The 21,215-nt window shown below is 43.7% G+C and overlaps 1 protein-coding gene across 4 annotated transcripts in view; it reads left to right on the top strand.

Annotated features, from left to right (window-relative positions):
* disp1 (dispatched homolog 1) overlaps nucleotides 1–15,380 on the top strand; it is a 115,426-nt gene extending 100,046 nt beyond the window's left edge. For all 4 annotated transcript variants that reach the window (XM_084082680.1, XM_084082679.1, XM_084082681.1 and 1 more), the window contains 8 exons: nucleotides 2,466–2,495; nucleotides 3,858–3,981; nucleotides 4,534–4,661; nucleotides 6,991–7,085; nucleotides 8,127–8,224; nucleotides 8,972–10,567; nucleotides 11,521–11,784; nucleotides 12,155–15,380. In XM_084082680.1, the coding sequence (XP_083938806.1) occupies nucleotides 2,466–2,495; nucleotides 3,858–3,981; nucleotides 4,534–4,661; nucleotides 6,991–7,085; nucleotides 8,127–8,224; nucleotides 8,972–10,567; nucleotides 11,521–11,784; nucleotides 12,155–14,008 (4,189 nt within the window). In that variant the 3' untranslated portion in view covers nucleotides 14,009–15,380. The remainder of the gene's footprint in view (nucleotides 1–2,465; nucleotides 2,496–3,857; nucleotides 3,982–4,533; nucleotides 4,662–6,990; nucleotides 7,086–8,126; nucleotides 8,225–8,971; nucleotides 10,568–11,520; nucleotides 11,785–12,154) is intronic.
* The last annotated feature ends 5,835 nt before the right edge of the window (nucleotides 15,381–21,215 follow it).

The raw sequence follows: 21,215 nt of genomic DNA, 5'->3' as shown, positions 1-21,215 counted from the left end.
CCTTGGCTAATAATGTTAATCTAGAGAAAGGGTTGGGCCCAATGTGGTTTTCATTAGCTGTTGTTGGTTTGAATCAGGCAAAGAGTCACTTTCATATGATGAATCATTACTTACGGGGGAATTCAGTCCAAAAAAAGAAGAAGAAAAGAACTCTGTTATTACTATAATGAATAGTTTAATCAGCATTTGACTGCATGAACAGAACAACCCTCTCTAACAGCAAGAATAGAGGCAGGGACTCATAACATCCTCATGTGAACAAGCTATAATACTAGTTTTATTTTTAACGTTTGTTTTTTAAAGCAATCCTGCTATATTGGACAGCACTGTGGCGAGAGACCAGAGTACAAATGACACACAACAAAATGTCTTGAGCCAGATTCAAGACTACAGATTGAGGACATTGTGATTTAGTGGTCAGAGCTGACTCAGTCCTCAGGCCGTTCCCACCAGCTGAACTTTACAGAGTGGATGTACTGTTGTGATAATGAATTTGTCACCTATTAAGTTGATCTATCTTTCTCGTTTCAAGTTGCTGGCTTGCTATGACGTCCCCTTCCTCTCCTCGGGTTTGTGTGTGTGTGTGTGTGTGTGTGTGTGTGTGTACATATACTACGAGTGTTTTCTCGACCTGTGCCACTCGACATCTGGCCGTTGTGTTAACGTGTCCGGCGAAGCTTTAAAAAAGGGATTTACTGCCTCCCTCAAAAACATACCCTGTGGAGGGGGGAAAAAACTTTCCAACCAATGGCCCTTGTTCATTTGTGCTTTTCGGGTTACCACGGCAGCCACTAATTATAGCATTCAGCGAATTTGAGTTTTAAAGGGGAAAAAAAGGGGCGCAGAAAACACAACGACCTCTCTGGCCCTTGTTGTTCATGTTGCTACTGTCACGAAAAGCTCAAATGTCCTCTGCGCTTGTGCCCTGACCGGCTGCGGCGCATGGCGGCCTCTGAGGTCACTTCCTGTTTGGTTTTGGGTTTCCTCATTGATAATTTAAGACCTGATGTGGTCCGATTATATTGGTGGTGGATTTGTCCAGTGTATCCCTGTTTTTATTATGACAGTACATCACAGGCAGTGAGCTGATGCTCTTATCCAGGATGAATTAAGCATCTTACTTGTTTTCAGACATACAAATTGTGTGTGTGACTTAGCCTCTTAAACCCTCTGGACTTAGTAAACTGGACATCAGTTGGCTTGGTACTTGGACCACTTTTTTCCTGTCTACACCAAATCTCTTCACCAAACATAGCCGATCTACAAGCTCACAACACGTCAAATTATGTTCCCCCTAGAATATGGATGCTGGGGTTCAAGAGGTTACAATTTGGAGCTTATGGCTTTTGTGCAGGAAGACTAGGCAGTTTTTGATGAAGACACCCCCCACCCATATCACCCCCTCCTCCTTCCACACCAGCTTGTATCTCTTATCTCCGGCGGCCCTGCTGTGATCCGGGGGCCATATCTGATTCCCCTTTCTTCCTCTCTTCCCCCATCTTGGTGGGGCATTCCGGACGCTCCCCTGCTGCTCTGGAGAGGATATGATGAGAAGACCAGACCAGTCCAGAGCAGCTGAAAGCCTCATAGGACTGTGTGTCTGCGTGTGTGCGTGTGTGCGTGTGTGCGTGTGTGCGTGTGTGCGTGTGTGCGTGCGTGTGTGCGTGTGTGTGTGTGTGTGTGTGTGTGTGTGTGTGTGTGTGTGTGTGTGCGTGCGTGCCCACATGTGTGTGCGTGTATGTGTGCAGCTGAATGCGAAAGTAATTGTATGAATGTGTATGCATGCAAGAGCATGGTAGTCTGTGTGAATCTGTTTAGAAAAAAATCAATCATTTTCCTCGTATTGATATTTGTGTTCAATTCTTATTTTAAACTAGGGCTTAGTAAAAAGAAACATCTCGGGGGCAATATAGTGATATTTTTCTCATGTTTAGTAAGCTCAGCATTAACAACCACTGCTATGCGGAAGGAGCTTGCTGGTTGGTCGGTCAGGGAGTCACAGGGACCAATCAGAAGGCGATGTTTCTGAAAAGTGCACGCACGTCCCTCTGCATCAAGTCCCGTTTTGGTTTGGCAGCGCTCAACGTTTCATCCCAAGCTCAAGCCATCCCTCGATGTGCCTGTGTTGTAGTGTGTGCGCACGCACACCCAAGTGTCTGTGTGTGACTTGTGTATGTACTGTATGCAAACACATGAAAGTTTGACCGCCTGACTCAACTGATTAGAAACGGGGGCAGAGGAGTTGGTTTCAGTGCTGCCTGTTTTCTCGTACGCAAGGTGTGTACTGCTGCAGGGGACAAAATCAAACAACTAGCCCCCCTCCCCCACCTCCACTAAATCAGCTCATGAAAAAAAAACATGTTCTCACTCGTCCTCCCCACAGATGCTGGGGAGAATCTGTTTTTGATTGGCTGTTGCTTTGATTTCCAAATGTATGATTTATTTGCCCATTTTTTGTTTTTCAGCCCTGCAAGGCCCTTTCGATTCCCCAAAAGGTAAGACCTGCCAAAAAGCCTTTTCTTTCCACTTGAATTTATGGGTTGGAAAGCTCCATCCTCCTCCTTGCATTCTATCTGTCTTTATCTTCATCTCATTCTCCCCCTCTCTCTCTCTCTGTCACACACACACACCCACACACACATACACACACGCGCGCGCGCGCGCACACACGCACACACACTCATCAATTAGTTGAGTTGTAACAGGTTCCTTTTACAGTAAAAATGTTGTTCTGTGCTATTTTACTTGTCTACCATGTTGACATTGTATGAATGTATTTATTATTGATTCGATTTCTCTAATCGCACACACACAGACACACACACACACACACACACACACACACACACACACACACACACACACACACACACACACACACACACACACACACACACCATTGCTCTTTCCTGCCTCTGTTTCGTCTCTCTTCCTGTCTTTTTCTCTTCTCCTCTCTTGCTCGTGCCAATGCTTTCCCGTCATCTATCCATCATGGAGCTGTCACTCCCCAGCACTGAGTCATCACAGTAGTTGATTTGAGTTCTCTCCCTCTCTGTACCTGCTCTCTGTTAACCATCTATATGCTCCATGTTAACCTCTGCCCTACTCACCCCAGGACCGCATAATCAATCATCAATCACAATCAGTGACTGTAATGTCATATTGTTCTGTTTAGTTTCCACAATAGAGTGTTACTCTGTAGCACTAAAACCTGGAAGTGAGTTCACAAGAGGTTCCCTAGCCAAATTTCCAGTGTTTTTTCCCCCCATATGTTTTTTTAATTTATGTAAAGAATGTATGTTAACAAAACCCAAGAAAGTTTCACCTCTTGTTCTACAACATAAATTACACCAGTAACTCTCTCAGCCTTCAGTTTTGAAGGGTTGTGTTGTGTTTATTTTTCTTGATTTCTTAATTAATTAAAACAAAAGAATTATAAAAATAAATCCATTGGAAATCTGCTGTGGGATATTTATTTTTTGACAATTTAGAGACATTTCATTCCAGATAGATTTAAACATGTGTGTAAAGATGTTAATAAAACAAATTCAACAAAGTGCAACAAACATTTTTGCTCCACATTGTTAAAGCTGAAAGAATTCCGATGACTCATTGCATTTAGCAAAGTCATGCAATGAATAAGCTTTCATATGCTTAAACGTTAAACCTGATAACTGCTGACACATGCTGATATGGGACCATGTGAGTCATAGTGAACTTTATAGTACATCCATAGGGTGATTATCATACATTTATATTTCCCATATTAGGAACCTTCAAACCATCTGTGAACACAAGTGGTCTTTATTTTCTAGCTGACGTGTAGATTAACTAACTTCTCCTCCCCCGTTCCACAGCTATGCAGAGCTGATAGCCGATTGGCCGGTGGTGGTGCTGGGTGTGTGCACGGTGCTCATCGTGATATGTGCCCTGGTGGGGATCCTTGTGCCGGACCTGCCAGACTTTTCTGACCCCCTGCTGGTGAGTCCGCTTCCTGTCCCTCTAAATACACGGCGGGTGGGAGGAGCCGTAAGCCTGATTTATGCTCCCCGGCGCACGGCACCGAATAGCCGACCTACAAGCTCACAACGCGCTGTGGATGTGCCGCGGTGTGAGCTTGTAGGTCTGCTATTTTTGACATGGGACACATGAATCAGGCTATAGTGGTTACAGTAACTGTCATTTATTCACACATTTCTTCATTAATTCACACACAGACGCAAATTAGCTGCATGGCTAACTCTGACTTTTGTTTGTTAAGTTCTAGAATGAGTTACTTAAAACATATCCTTAGTTGAACTGGCTCTATAATAGCCCCCCTCCGCTCTACACTAATATTTTGGCCTAAAATAGATGATCTACACACTCACAACGTGCGGCATCTTATTGCAAAGCATTGTGAACTAATTCTGATCATTTTGCCGAAACGAACGCTAGGGTTCATGTGGTTAACTGAACTTGTGGCTACTGTTTGAGACTGATTGGATATTCCACAAAAGATTGACAACCGATTCTCTCACCTTTCCTTTCCAGGGGTTCGAGCCACGGGGGACAGCCATAGGCCAGCGGCTGGTCACATGGAACAACATGGTGAAGAATACTGGCTACAAAGCTACCCTGGCCAACTACCCCTTCAAATATGCAGACGAGCAGGCCAAGAGGTAACTACATTATTATATATACTCACTTTTCTGCTTCTCCTAAAACTAGAAACTGAAGCAGTTAGCCAGTTAGTCCAGTTGGCCGGTCAAATAACCCATTAACCCATTCAGTCCGGGAACGCATCTACAAGTGTCTTCTAAATCCTAACAGTTTTCTGAAAACAATGTTGCTATATCAGTGGTTCTCAAACTTTTTCATGTCAAGGACCCCCAAAATGATATGTATTTGGCAGCGGACCCCCATTCCAGGGAACAAAATATATATATTCAAAGCGGCTATTTTTTTTTCAACTACAAGCTCATGCAACATTTTTCAAAACTTTTCAAAAATACAAGCTCAATCTTGTACATCTGCTATTTTTGAATAGCCCAACGCAACAATGTAAAATGACACGGATGCTTTCCCGGTTTTAACGGGATAATGGGAGTCACACGTACTACTGCGGTGGGTAATTCACAATGCCTCATTGTAAATCAGTTCATTTGAAATCGGGCATCCTATTGTGATACAAGAAGCACAAGGTGCATTGATTGGAAACCCTCGGGGCAGGAAGGACCGGCCTTAGAGAGAGGAGTGATGAGAGCGAAGGGAGGTGTGGGGGGTGAATAGCGCTGACAGACACAGAGAAATGTTTCAATCCCTCCTGACAGATGAGAGAAACAAGAGGAGATGTGTCTATCCACGGGTCATCTTCTGTCAGCGGTCATTTGGGGGGAAAAGTCTCTTCAATTATCAACAACGCGAGACGTTGAATGTGTCTGTCCCTCCGTCTCTCTCGGTCTGTCTGTCTGTCCTATCTGTTATAGTTTTTCTGCCTGTTTTTATTCCTCTGCATAAATGTCAACATGGAAAATGATATATTATCAAAAAGAGGTTTTACGCCATCCGAAGTCGAGGCACAAGGCCTTGTAGACTGGAACGGGGATTGTCTGTATGTTTTAATGTTATATCTATTATGTCTGTCGCCTCAAAACGTACCGTAGCCCAATGAGAGCTTAGGCCGCTATGGGGACGACATCACAAAACAGAACTCTGTCCATCCATATACCAAGACAACATTAATATAGTCTGCATAATGCCTGGTGAAGTGAAAACTCATGAAGAGTGTGAAAATTCAGGTTAAAAAGGAAAATTCAGCAAAACTCTTAGTGCACGTGAAGTACTTTCATACTTATAGGTGATGTATTTATACAGAACGCTGTTTCCATTTGGCCAAATGAGGCGTAAACTGAACACCACATTATAATCTATGCAGTTTTGTTGCTAAACGGCACGCGCTATCGCACTTAATAACTTACTATCTAGTATCAACAGTTCAATATTGGCCACACCGTTATTAGGCTCTTGTTTACTTGCCTGCCTGTCGTTGAGTCTGTGCGTGTCTCATGTCTCCTGGTGTCATTGCAGCCCTACATGTCTGTCTGCAGAGGTAATTGTGTGCTTACGTGCGTAACATGTACGAGGGGCCTCTGTCCTCTGTCAGCCCCTCAGTCTGTCCCTCTGACAGTCACACGATTACTCTGACTTCCTGTGTCTAGGACAGGACATGCACTCACACATCCCCTAACACGCGTGCAAACGTACACACGCACAAGCTGTCTACACCATAATCCTCTCTCCTTCACAAATACAGACACACGCGCACAGACAGACGCATGTGCGCACGCACACACAAGCACATTCATATACACATTCCTATACAGATGATACAGCACACACAAGAAACAAACGTGCACAGAGAGAGACACACATACGTCATTCCTAAACACATACACACACCACTCACATTGCATAGACCCTCTCCGTGGCCCCTGTTGAATCAGAGCCATCATTATTTTGACCATTATGACAATGATAATAGTATGATTCTGATTGGAGGGACGTAGTAATCAGTGCTGCTTTCTCATCAGTGAGCAGCCTTGGACATCTCAGTCGCAACGTCTGTGTAGCTCAAAGTGCCTTAAAGCAGGGGTCTTCAACAGGGGGTCCTCAGGGTTACTACAGGGGGGCCGCCAAATCTTTTTGTGATATGATATTTATTTTTACATTAACAATTTGAACCCTAGCATCCCTTTTCTGTGGAGAACTTTAGCCAAAAATAGAAGATCTACAAGCTCACAACGCCTCGCGAAGTTTAAACTGCAACACAATTTTATACAATATAGAGGGGGTCCCTGCTTCATCGCTCTCTCAGCTAGGGGGTTCTTGACCTGCTTTAAAGTATTCATAACACAGTGGTCACTGCATCAGTCGAAGTGACACCTTTGCAGCAGCTCACATGTTCACAATATCAGTACCATGGCTTATTTGTCTGTCTGCTGTCAACAGTCACCAAGAGGACAGATGGACTGAGGATCACTTCGACAGAGACAAGCGACAAGCTGAGTGGGACTTCAGCAAAGAGAGCTTCTGTGATGCACCAGGTATGGCTGTTAAGTATATATACATACAGTATATACCTGTATACATGTATGTACATACATACATACATACATACATACAGTGTACACACATACAATATATACCTGTCTACATGTATGTACATACATACAGTGTACACAACGGCTACACCTGAGAGGTTCTGGTTAAAAATATACGTGAATCTTGTTAATCGCTGGCAACAAGAGCAGTAATACACGAGACGGCATGATATAGCTATTAAACCACTGCTATAGGCATTTAAGGCACTCCGCTTCATGTTGTGCCAACAAACCCCTGAGCTGTGATATAATGACAATATACCATGGCCTGGAATGAGTTATTACTTTTATTATTATTTTATTGCTTTTATTTTATTGCTAACCCTTTTAAATGGTTACCAAATGTGGCAGCATGAAAATTGTGCACAGATCCCAATTAAAACAGTTTTAATAACATTTTTCTTAATAGTAATGGTTGCTATGCAACATTTTCATTTAGTTTCCATCAGTCTCATCTTTGTGCAGCTCTGCCTGTCATTCATTGCTATTGTGATATTGGCATTGTGATATTGGCATAGAAGACTCACACAGGTTTAATTAACACACCCCTTTGGTGCCGTCAAAGCATTTGACGGTTCATTTTGTTTGCTTAACAGTGTTCGCTTAGTTTAGTTTTCTTTCGAGTTCATGAAATTCTTTCCGCAGCCCTGCATGTCGTCCTTTTACGGTGGATATTTCCCCAGAGACATGCATTGATCGAACCATTCTCCATAGTTAAGCCTACATGGAGGCCTTAATGTTGTCATGTTGTTATGGATTTCACCTTGACCTGTAGTTTGTAGTCTAATGTTTTTTTTCTCAGCCATCGAGTGATATAGAATTGTACAAAGACTTCATAGCCATGGTATATGGTTATTATACCAACCAATCAGATTGCATGATTTGACCAAACTGTTTCACAATGACACATGCCACAGCCTAGAGGTATAGATAGAGGTGACATTTACTAAATGCAACTGTTTGTTTGTTTGTTTGTTTGTGAAGGAGATAGATACTCCAGACTGGTCTTCGCATCCGCAGAGGGGAAGAACCTTTGGAGTATACAAGCCATCAAATCCATGTGCAATATGGACAACAACAGGGTAAGACACAACCCAGCCCACTGTTTTATATACTGTATACGCTAGTGTGTGTGTGTGTGTGTGTGTGTGTGTGTGTGTGTGTGTGTGTGTGTGTGTGTGTGTGTGTGTGTGTGTGTGTGTGTGTGTGTGTGTGTGTGCGCGCTGCATTTGTTTATGTGCTAAATGTGTGATTTTGAGACCTGGTTTACCATACAATGAGTGAATGGCATCATTGCTTTTGGTTTATCGATTACAGAGCATAGAAGCAACAGATAATATTTAGACTTATATCATGCACATGCTACAACCCAAGGTAATACTAGCTAGTTCAGCATCACTTTAAGGTTATTAGATTATTATTTATGAGAACAAATACAAATTAAAATACAAATACGCATGAGCTATTTTAAAACTCAAATGTATTAATTTCTGAATGTGGAAGGAAGACACAGTACAAAGCATTCTTCATTGTATTCATTGCATTGCATTCATGAATTCATTTGTGAATTCTTAATCTGCTTCCATATGGACATTTACATCTCTGTTTTTAGATTTCTTCATGGAATCATGGAAATTTGTGCAAATCTTTGAATATATATATTTTTAAAGCAAACGATTTTTCAAAAATAGCAGATCTACAAGTGCCGCGCTGTGAGCTTGTATATCTGCTATTTTTGAATATCCAAATAAATCTTAAAATGACACGGATGCGTTCCCGGTCTTAATGGGTTAACTTAATGTGTCATATTTCCCCTCTCTCTCTCTCAGGTGCGCTCTCACCGAGACTACTGGGACCTGTGTCAGCGGACCAGCGACGCCTCCTGCTGCCCCAGCTGGACGCTGGGCAACTACATCGCCATCCTCACCAACCGGTCGTCCTGCCAGAAGATCACCGAGCGCGACGTCTCGCACACGCTGAAGATCCTTCGCTCGTGCGCCAAGTACTACCACAACGGCACGCTGGGGCCCGACTGCTGGGACAAGACCACGCGGCGCAAGGACCAGCTCAAGTGCGCCAACGTGCCGCGGAAGTGCACCAAGTACAACGCCGTCTACCAGATCCTCCACTTCCTGGTGGACAAGGACTTCCTCAGCACCAAGAGCATGGAGTACCCTCCGCCCGTGCTCAAGTACAGCATGCTGTTCTCCCCGACGGAGAAAGGCGAGTCCATGATGAACATCTACCTGGACAACTTTGAGAACTGGAACGCCTCGGACGGCGTCACCGCCGTGACGGGCATCGAGTTTGGGATCAAGCACAACCTGTTCCAGGACTACCTCCTCACGGACACGGTGTACCCGGCCATCGCCATCGTCATCGTCCTGCTGGTGATGTGCGTGTACACGCGCTCCATCTTCATCACGCTGATGACCATGATCGCCATCATCAGCTCGCTCAACGTCTCCTACTTCCTGTACCGCGTGGTCTTCAACTTCGAGTTCTTCCCCTTCATGAACCTGACGGCGCTCATCATCCTGGTGGGCATCGGGGCGGACGACGCCTTCGTGCTCTGCGACGTGTGGAACTACACCAAGTTCGACAAGCCCCACGCCGAGCTGTCGGAGACGGTGAGCATCACGCTGCAGCACGCCGCCCTCTCCATGTTCGTCACCAGCTTCACCACGGCCGCCGCCTTCTACGCCAACTACGTCAGCAACATCACCGCCATCCGGTGCTTCGGCGTCTACGCCGGCACGGCCATCTTGGTCAACTACATCCTCATGGTGACGTGGCTGCCCGCCGTGGTGGTGCTCCACGAGCGCTACCTGCCCAACCTCTTGACCTGCACTAAGCCACCGCAGCAGCAGCAGAGCCGAGGCTGCTGCACCCGGACCTTCTGGGCCGGGATTTGCCAGAAGGCCAACAAGTGCCTGTTCACGGCGTCGGAGGCGTCGCGGATCTTCTTCGAGAAGGTGCTGCCCTGCATCGTCATCAAGCTGCGCTACCTCTGGCTCTTCTGGTTCCTGGCCATCACGGTGGGCGGGGCCTACGTGGTGTGCATCAACCCCAAGATGAAGCTGCCGTCGCTGGAGCTGGCCGAGTTCCAGGTGTTCCGCGCCTCGCACCCGTTCGAGCGCTACGACGCCGAGTTCAAGAAGCTGTTCATGTTCGAGAGGGTCCACCACGGCGAGGACCTCCACATGCCCATCACCATCATCTGGGGGGTGACCCCCGTGGACAACGGTGACCCCCTGAACCCCAAGAACAAGGGGAAGCTGATGTTGGACAGCAGCTTCAACATCGCCAGCCCGGCCTCCCAGCTCTGGATCCTCAACTTCTGCCAAAAGCTGAGGAACCAAAGCTTCATATTCCAGTCAGACGAGCAGGACTTCACCAGCTGTTTCATAGAGACCTTCAAACAGGTCAGTGTATTTGTAGCTTTTTTTGTAGCAATAATACCTGAGAGACCATCAAAGGTAGGCTTACAGGAAGCAGAGTAGTTCATAACAGTATGATATTGGGAACGTTTTATATCAGATTCGTAAAATTAAAAAAACATATTACACGATAAAAAAAAAATGCAGATCTACAAGCTCATAGCACGGCACTCTGTGCCACGCTATGAGCTTGTATATCTGCTATTTTTGAATAGCCAAAGAAATCTAAAATGACACAGATGCGTTCCCGGTCATAAAGGGTTATAATAGGCATGTACAGTACTATAACATGGGTCTTCAACAGGGGGTCCGAGAACCCTAGGAGGTCCTCTAGAGTCACTATAGAGGGGCCGCCAAATCTTTGTGATGTGAGTATCCCCTTGTGTTCCTGGACCCCCTTTTGAAGACTCATGTTATAGTATATACTGTACATGCCTATATACTGTACATGCCTATCAATGTGTAATAGGCACATTGTAGAGGGAAAAAGAGCAGACCAAGTACAGAGCCAAAGGTCAAGTTTACAAAGTATTGTGGTTTTAAGTAGTTAAATATTAATTTACAAAACACTTAAGATGATAGTGCTGTCAAACAGTCTATGAATGAAATCTATGAAAAAGTTTAATTTGCAACACAATTTTATATACAGTATGTAGTGGGGGTCCCTGCTTCATCTCTCTCTCAGCTAAGGGGTCCTCCTTGGCCTGAAAAAAGTTGAAGACCCCTGTACTATAATATATGATTTATTTAGTGTATGAACAACTTTCTTAGATATAATAGATTAGATTAGATGTTTTTATTATCCACAAGGGAAAATCGTTTTGCTCGGGTCAATGCATACATTCAAGACAAGACAATACATAAATACACGCCACAATTAAAACACCCAGCTATAAAAGGTAAAATTCTAACCTTTAACCTTATTCTATCCTAACCAGTGGATGGAGAACCAGGACTGCGAGGAAGCCTCTGTCTACCCGTGCTGCAGTCAGTCCACCTTCCCCTACAAGCAGGAGGTTTTTGAGCTGTGCATCAAGAGAGCCATCATGGAGCTGGACAGGAGCACTAGCTACCATCTGGACAGCAAGACGCCCGGGCCTCGCTTTGACATCAACGACACCATCAGGGCCATCGTCTTGGAGTTCCAGAGCACCTACCTCTTCACGCTAGCCTATGAGAAGATGTTCCAGTTCTATCGCGAGGTACGGTCTGCTGTGTTTTGGCATTATAATGTAGAACGTGGCATGGTTTTCTTCTCTACACGTCCAAGAGCTGTCAAAGCTATTTGCACATTTAGCCAACATCTCCTGTCTGTCAATACCAAACCTTTTCATGGCTTGGGTTAGTCAAACTTTGTGTAGTTCAAGCATACAGTGTGCTTTTTCTTTGTTGGGGCTCCTTTAGGGACAATAAAGTAATAATGATATTAATTATAGTAATGATAACTATAATATATCTTTATTTATATAGCACTTTTCTAAACAAATTTACAAAGTGCTTCACAGTGAATCCTGAACCTCAGCTGGTGACGTTATGACTCTGTTATATGTTATAACTGTGCCTGTATTTCAGGTAGACTCCTGGATCACCGAGGAGCTCGTGCACGCCCCAGCAGGCCTCAGCCACGGCTGGTTCATCAGCAACCTGGAGTTTTACGACCTCCAGGACAGCCTGTCGGACGGCACGCTTGTCGCCATGGCGCTGTCCGTGGCCGTGGCCTTCAGCGTCATGCTCCTCACCACCTGGAACGTCATCATCAGCCTCTACGCCATCTTATCCATCGCCGGCACCATCTTCGTCACCGTGGGCTCCCTGGTCCTGCTGGGCTGGGAGCTCAACGTGTTGGAGTCCGTCACCATCTCTGTGGCGGTGGGGCTGTCTGTGGACTTCGCCGTGCACTACGGCGTGGCGTACCGACTGGCCCCAGAGCCCGACCGCGAGGGCAAGGTAGTGTTCTCCCTCAGCCGCATGGGTTCCGCCATCGCCATGGCGGCGCTGACCACCTTTGTGGCCGGGGCCATGATGATGCCGTCGACCGTGCTGGCGTACACCCAGCTGGGCACGTTCATGATGCTCATCATGTGCATCAGCTGGGCCTTCGCCACCTTCTTCTTTCAGTGCATGTGCCGCTGCCTGGGGCCCCAGGGCACCTGTGGCCAGATCCCTCTGCCCAAGAAGTTCCAGTGCCAGGCGTTCTCGGAGGGCACGGCTAAGGTCCCCTCTTCTGCCCCAGGGAAGAGCTCTGGGCTGGGCAAGTACCAGCTGGACAGCCGGGGTGTGGAGGTGGAGCACTATGAGCTGGAGCCTCTGGCGTCCGGCCACAGAAATGAGGAGAAACCTGCAGAGGAGCAGGAGGCGTGCACTCAGCTTTATAATGGAATAGCTTCTCACCACGCCTCTGTTCCTTATTCACACATCCCTTATAAGGGTAAAGCTGAGTCTGGGAGAGCAGGTCCTGAGAATGGGCTGGTAGCCACTCTGAGCACGCCTTCCAGGTGTCACTATTCACAAAACACCAATTGCAACTGTGGAGACCGCCCTCATCTGCCCCAGCCATGGATGCCACACCACTGCACCCATCACTCCCAGGACTCGCCTTCTTGCCCCACTACCCCTCAGCTGTTCCCCATCTTGGGAAGTCAAACCAGTAAACCAAACGCGGCCCTGTTATCCACCACCATGGACCCAGCGTACAAGAACATGGAGTGTCGTATGCATTACGTCCACTGTTCCACTGCTCATTTCCACCACTGCACCCAGAGCAGAATGATGGCCGCCAGGCAGGGGGCCGCCCACAGCTGCCATCTCAGGAACTATTGTGTACACGGTGCAAGCATACAGGCCGGCCCAGCCAGAGAGCAGAGATCAAATACCCCGAGTCCAACCCAAGACTCGGGTGGCCCGAGCCCTGGCCCCGTTGCAGAGCTAGAATCTGTGGGGGAAGAGGAGAGTAATAAGACGGGGGTGAGGCCCTCCAGTCCCAGTCCACATATAAGCAACTCGACTCAGACACAGCCTCAGACTCAGGGACCCTCCCCTTCCTCAGCAGCAGGAGCACACACAGCATGCAGCTGCCACGAAAGACAGAGAGGGGCGGACCTTGGTCGATGTTGTGGTAATAGTCACGTGTCAGGTGTGGCCGACAAAATGGCAGCGCAAACGGACACCTGTCATAAAGTCCCTGGCAACCAGGAGAAGCCGGATAGTATTCCCGTCACACGGGAGAGTCAAAGTGTCAAAAAATGCAAACAAAATAACCCAAAAAAGGAGAAAGTGTCCTCCACCTCTCCAAAAAAGCTAATCTGTTTTAACAGGACGTTGAAAGCAAAGTGCAATTCTGTCTCAGAGTTTAACGTGCCAAAAACTGAAGCCAATGTGCCTGCTCTTGCAATAAACACCAATCCCTCATCTGAGAGTTTATGTTGACCACAAACAGACATTCAAAAGAGAAAGTCTATCCATTCAAGGTAGTAGATATTGTCCAAAACAGTATGACATCATCAGCATGCAATATCCCTTTGGAATTTTGCAGTATTTGGGGATATCGATCATTGACCTCAAGTGCCTCAATATGTTTCATGAAGCATTATGGACCCACCAAATATGTTCTTTAAAGTTTAAAGTGTGTTTTTTTTTTTTACAGTTTCCATTCATGTGCCAGATAATGTCTTTGATTTTACATGAAGAATTACTTGGGAATTGTAACTTATGTGACAGAAAAGCTTAAGCCACACAACAATGCCAGACTATCTCACGAGTTGATTGTGCCCTATTCTCCATTCCTCCTTCAACTGTTGAGAAATTAATATGCTCATTATATCTATCAGCTATTCATACATTTGAGACAAACCAAATGTAATCACCTCTGCCTCGGACTTTGTTTGCATATGCTTATTCTTTGCTGAAATGCAGCTGTTCAATTACAAAAACTAGTAAAACATAATTATGCTTACATGTGTGTGTTTTGTAGTCACTGTACAAGTGATTGAGCTAGAAATATATACAAAATAAGTATATTATATGCCTTGCCTTGTCGCTGACTCAAGTTTCTATGGTCCACCTTAAGGTTGTGTCAACTCAGCCACAGCAACTGTTACAGAAGAAGGTAAAAGCGTACCTTGACTCACTGAACCAACTTGACTGCAGAGACGTTATCCTCACAAAGAAACCCAAATCTTTTGACTAGCATGATGGCATCATATCTACTTTAGCTACTGTACAAAACCAGAGCACCCTCAGGTGGAATCATTGAAAGGATCTCGTAATCCAGGCATGTTTCTTATTCGCCTCGCAAGATAGTCTGGCTAAAATGTAAGTCTTTCAATCAAAGACGCCATTGTGAAGTTTTGCTAAGTTAATACCCTGCTCATAAGGCAAGAGTCCACATCAGCGGTGAAATGTACAGTATCTATCGATGTTTTATTGTGTCTCATACTTGATATATCGTTCCAGATACAGTCTCACAAATGCATAAACTATAATTAAAAATACAGCTTAAAAGTTGATTATAAAAAAACATTGCCTCAGTTTTATTTTTGTATTTGTGGGAGCTTTTTCCCATTTATGCCCGATTTATACTTGGTTGCGCATCGTCTCGTGAACCGAAGATAGATGATTTAAATGCTCACAACGCGTCGGATATGTTGTGAACTTGTCGATCGGCTATTTTCTGTATGTGACGCCGGTGCACAACTAAGTATAAATCAGTGTTTGCTGTAATGATCATGTCACCACATGTTCCAGGACCCCATAATGAGAGGTGTGTAACTGTATGATTAAAATGTATTTTTAAGTGATATTGTCGAGCTCATTTTTTCTCATCCCATACAACTGAAAACGGAGACAGGCAGGCACAGGCAGGCAAACGGATAGATGTACTATGCACACAGCAAGGGGATAAAATGAACACTATATGGGGCTCTATTCAAAGGGGGGCATAGCTTTAGAAATAACAAAGTGTACACCTGTTTCATTGTCTCATAGCTGCTGGCGCCACTGGTGCTAGCGCTACTGGCCTGGAGCCCAGAGTCTGTGTGATATGTACTGGTCTGGGCTGGCTATAGCCTCTGACATCATAGACCCATATAGACTTGATTCACAGGAATTATTAGGTTTTTTCTTTTTTCCTGTTCAGTCCAAATACACAATTTTACGTTATAGTTGTAAAGCCTGTTTTATTTCACATAATTTGAAAATAAGTTTATGGTCCAATTTTGTATGAAGAATACTCGAGCTGTTAACTCGGCCATGATCTATACACCTATAAACACTATAAGTCGCTCATAAGAGCGTCTGTCTGGTAAATTACTATTGTAAATGGTAAACCAGAACGGCCGACTCCAAGGGCCCTAGACCATTGGTTCTCAAAGTGGGGTCTGGGGACCCCCAGGGGTCCTTGGGAGGGTTCCAGGGGGTCCCCAGCAAAAGTAGTTAACATAGTATTACAATCATCTTAACCACTTTATCCATGAATACGTCGGCTAATCAAAAATAGCAGATATACAAGCTCGCAGCGTGGCACCAAGTGGCTTGTAGATTGACTATTTTTTTAAATACTTGAAAAATATCAAATGTTTTTTAGAATATTTTTTTCTCCCACCTCATAGCTGACTTGTAATGCATTCATATCCATGTAAACACTTCTTAAAATATTATGTTGGGTTAGGGCTAGGGTTTCATCTTTCAATATATCTTGTTTTCTATTAATGTTAAAATTCACTCATTACATTTCCTATAATGAAGGCAATGGATAATGACGTTATCTAGCTATAACAGAATAATTAAGAATAATAATTAGAACACACTTCCCAAAAAAAAATATAAAAAAAATACTTGTTTTCGTTTTTTAACTTTAAAAAATGTTAATATTATTAAAAATAGTGACACTAGGGGTGTTAGAGTCATTTTTGACCTGTATACATAGAAGGTAAAAAGTCATTTATTTTTCATAAACTCAAACTTTATTTTACTCCTGATAGCAAAAGCTAATTGAGGACAAGTCTCTCTCACTCTCAAACATGTAAACATTGAATATTGACAATTTGGGGGGAATTGAGCCACACTTCTCTGCCGGGTCATTTCGGACCCTAACACCACAAGTGTCACCTTTTTATAGAGACCATCAGAATTAATTAAAAATGATGATAAATAATTTTGTTAGGTTAAAATGGCTATTTCTGAGGATATCATGATGAAGCCTAACACAATGGAAGGAAAAAAATACCAAAACATGGACATGGTAAAGCCTACCATCCAGGTAGCGCTGAACAGCCACCGCACCCCCCATTTATTACACAAATCACGAAATGGTTTATCCCTGCCCTCAAAATGCACTTGTTGCTTGTTGATATGAGCTACAGCTACAGAAGCTCCAACGGAAGATGGTGAGTATTAGAATATATATAGAATGACTATTGAAATAACCTACTTAAACACAACATAAATTAATGTTGGAAGAGGCTACTTTATTCGCTTTGTTTCTTTAAAGTAGCAAGGTAGTTTACTCGAGCAGAGGTTGCCCTTATCATGATGACCAACATGTGGAGGTAGGAATTGTGGCGAAGGATCCACCAAATATTTTGTGTTGTAAAATATTCACGTTGCTGTCCAGCAGGAACCAGCTAACTCCATTTTCAGCTCTTTTTTTTTCATAAATCAAAGCCATTAATCACGTTGTGGTCCATTGTTAGCTTTTAGGAATTTAGTCCCATTTGAAACCTTTTTTATTTCCTGAAAAATTAGCGTTTTGGAGTTGAGACTGGATGCACAGGTGATTGTTTCATGCAATCAATGATCAACCTGTTGTTTTGGCACCCCAACCCCCTCTTTTGTGTTGGCTAGTGAGGTGCGTCCTAGCGAGACCTGACATACAAATGGGTTTCATTTGGAGCCAGTGTAACGTTTGCAGCCAGTGTGACGTCGTCTATTATTACCATGTAAAAAAGTTAGATAAAACATAATGATTAATTGAAACAGACAAGGGGCATTGATAAAAATAACATATTTTAGAATAATTGACATTAATGCAAGAAATGATTAAGTAATTATAATTATATAAGAAGCTCCATAATAATCATAGAAATTAATTATAATAATAGTGCTGTGAATCTGTTGACACTTAGGTTGTCACACAGGGCATGCAATTGTGTTGAAAAGGAATTCAACAGCTTGCCTTAAAATTGTGTCAAGTAAAGACAATAACCACTCAAACTATGAATACTCAAAGTATGCTTGCATTTGTGGGTCACACTCCACAGTTTGAAAACCACAACCCAAGAGCATGATATACAGTATCTAACTGGTCTCTCTCTAGTCAGTGAATTGTCAAAGATACCAAATATTGATAAGGAATCTGTTTCTTGCCATCTCTTAAAAGCATAGAATACCCTGAATGAATGCAGCGTTTCATGCACAGGTATTGCACAGTGTTATAGAAATACAGTATATCCATAGTTCACTGTCACTACCTTGAAAGTTTCAGATTACAAGCGAGCTTCAAAGATTGTACAGTATTATGTAAATCTTTAATGTATGGGGGTTGATTATTAGGTTCTAGAGATGTGGTTACAGTGATTGTGCAAGGCTGAGATGGCCTAGGGCCCAATGTGATATCTTTCCATCAGGCCCAAAATCTTTGGCGCAGCCCCTGTCCATTCAACATATGTACAATATACAGATGGCCCTCAGGGTCCCTGAGTGGAACGACAGTATGAGTCATTTTATGAACTGCCGCCATGGATGTACTGATTGGATAGAAATGTGCTTTGTTTTACCTACGCAAGAGGATATTTTCCAGTGCCTTTAGAGACTGAGCTCTTGACGCAGAATGCATAGGAAAGTCTTATGTCAGATTTTCACATCCTCACAGTGGAGCAATATAATTCAGGTTAAAAATCTGCTAAATTGCCCTTTATATTAGATGTAAGTTTGAAACCAAAAGTAGCAGGATAGCTTGCTCTCTGGAATAATGCATATTTATTTGGCAAGATGCAATTGATGTTTCTTATTTTTTGTAGTTACTATTTAAGGTAAGGAGAATGGATGAGAGAGACTGTTCACTTTTTAAACCAAGAAACATGTGACTGACACACATCCTCCCTGTCTCTCTCTCCCTCTCTCTATAAACTGTTTGTATTTATTTGTCTCCCTTTTCAAAAGTGCATTTGGATTTGAAGAATCCAAATGAATTCACCCATTCTCACACGGACGACCTGCTTATCTGGAGCAGTTAGGGGTTCATTGTCTTGCTCAAGAACACTTTGTCACGATGCCAGGATGAGCCAGTGATTGGAACATTCTGGCTCCCACAAGGCCACTCTACCTCCTGAGTTACTTCTTAATATCTAGCAGGCCTCAATTTTCCTTTTCCTTTATATTACTTAACTTAACCACTTTAAACCTGGCGTACACTAAATCTTGGAGTTACACTAAATCATTGCCTCACCCTCTCTCCCTCTCTCTCTTTCTGTCTCCTCTCTACCTCTGCCTTCAAGTGCAGAAAACACCTGTTTCCGCCAGGGTCAGCTGGGAGAGGAAGAAGTCATCCCATCCACTCGTCATTTCATCCCCTGTCTTTCCTGTGATGTGGTATGTGAAGGCCAGTAACTTTAGATGACGTGCCTCCCTGAGCTGTGGGTCGGTCGGCAGTGTATCGGGGACAGTGAGCTAATAAAGTTAGTCGTTTTGCTGGGAGTTTGTCTCTGATGGTCTGACGTTGACTTTGAACCAACCATTGCCACAGAGGGTTACTATTTCACTGGCTTTCATTTGATGTGAAATTTGAAGGCTGCATGTGTCACATGGGATTTGAAGGCTGTTTGAACCTAAGTCTGTTATTTATCTTCTCTATGAATTTTACACATTGTGATATAAAGGTTTCCATGTGGTCACATGAGTGGAATACTGCCTGTTGGTGAAGTGACCCAGAGCTTATCTATAACCATTAGATTCGATGTGAAACGCTAACACGCACCTTTGAATACGGGTGTTCTCATGTTTATCCAATTGATGACAACTCACAGTATACTTGACATTACTGCTTTATTTGATTTTCAAGGAAGCCATTAATTTCAGTATATGAAAATCAATCACGAATCACAAAACATTTTAAACACGCATTGATGCACGCATTGTTTAGTCAGCATTATTTCAATTATTCAGGCATGTTCAGTAATGTTTTAATGACCGGGGAAAATGTAAATATGCGCAAAATCAAAGGAAAAAGACTATATGTATATAGGGTTGAATTGTAATAATAATCAAAATCTACAAAGTAACTACGGTAGTAACTGAAGTTGTCAAATAATTGTAGTGGAGTAAAAGTATAATATTTGACTCTGAGATGTAGTGGAGTAGAAGTGAAAGTACTGAAAATTGGATATACTCAAGTAAAGTCAAAATACCGCAACATTGTACTTAAGTACAGTACTTGAATAAATGCACTTAGTTACTTTCCACCACTGCTAGTTATTAGCAAGCACACAGAATGACCTATTGAAAAGTACAAGTGGACACTGAATGAATGCAGTAAAATGTTACTTTCAAACTGTATCTCTCTGGCCTGGCTGTCACAGCCACAGCCCAGGGGCTGATGGGAGAAGCAGTCCTGTTCCCATTAAAACTTCATAGCTGAGACATCTGCCCAGGTCTCTCCTTCTCCGTTCTCTCTCTCTTGCTGTCCTATTTCATCATTCCTCGTCCTCTCCCTCCCTCTTTCTTTCGCTGTCCTCTTTCTTAATCCTGTCCTTTGATCTGTATCTCTCTTTCGTCTCGCTGTCCTCCATCCTTTCTCTTCTCAAACCCCAGTCTCCCCCATCATGATGTGTAGCACTACTCGGAGACATCAACTATCTTGTTTTACTGCTGCAAACAACCCCCAAACCCAGACCTGTGTAGAACATATGGGCTACTTCCATCTGTTTCTCTCTCTGTGTCTTCCTTTCTCTCTCTCTCTCTCTTTCGCTCTTCTCTCTCAGAGCTAGAGATGGACTTCTAGTGCAGGTGCTCTGTAGTTCCTGCTGTACAGCAGTAAACTGTTTCTGCAGACAGACGTGGGTGTACATTATGAACTCTCCTCTGTGTGTCATACCTGGGGGGAAAGATGGAAAAAGCAGAGCTACCAGGTGGCTCAGTGGACCAAGCTCCTTGTCTTGTACATATAATCTTGCAGGTTCAAATCTGGCTCATGACCTTTGAACCATGTCCCTCCGCTCTCTCTCTCTCTCTCTCTTGCACCGTTTCTGTGATGTAATAGAGAAATGCTTGACTGTCCAATGATGCTATAAAGAATGTCTAAGTACATGTGTACAAGTCTCAGCATGCCATGGTGGCGTTCTTTAAATTACGGTTTATTTGTCTCCTCCTGTATTTGATAGGTGACTTTCCTTTTTAAATGTTACAGTATCTGATAGAGGTATGAAAGTGGTCTTTAAAAGGACAGCACAAAGAATAGTTGAATAGTTACAGCATTCGCCCTATCTGTTCAAGAGATTCTGCACCATTTCAGTATCTATGCTGCATTCGTTTGGCAAGGTTTTTTGACATTTATTTTGTTTTTGTTATAGCAATAATATAGCACAAGTCCAAAAAGCATATAAAGATGTGAGCCATTTCTCTGATGGCTCCCAAGTGTAGT

Source organism: Gymnoscopelus microlampas (genome assembly GCF_963454915.1).
Source record: "Gymnoscopelus microlampas genome assembly, chromosome: 16".
Lineage (NCBI taxonomy): Eukaryota > Metazoa > Chordata > Actinopteri > Myctophiformes > Myctophidae > Gymnoscopelus > Gymnoscopelus microlampas.
This window is presented reverse-complemented; position numbering and strand designations above follow the sequence as displayed.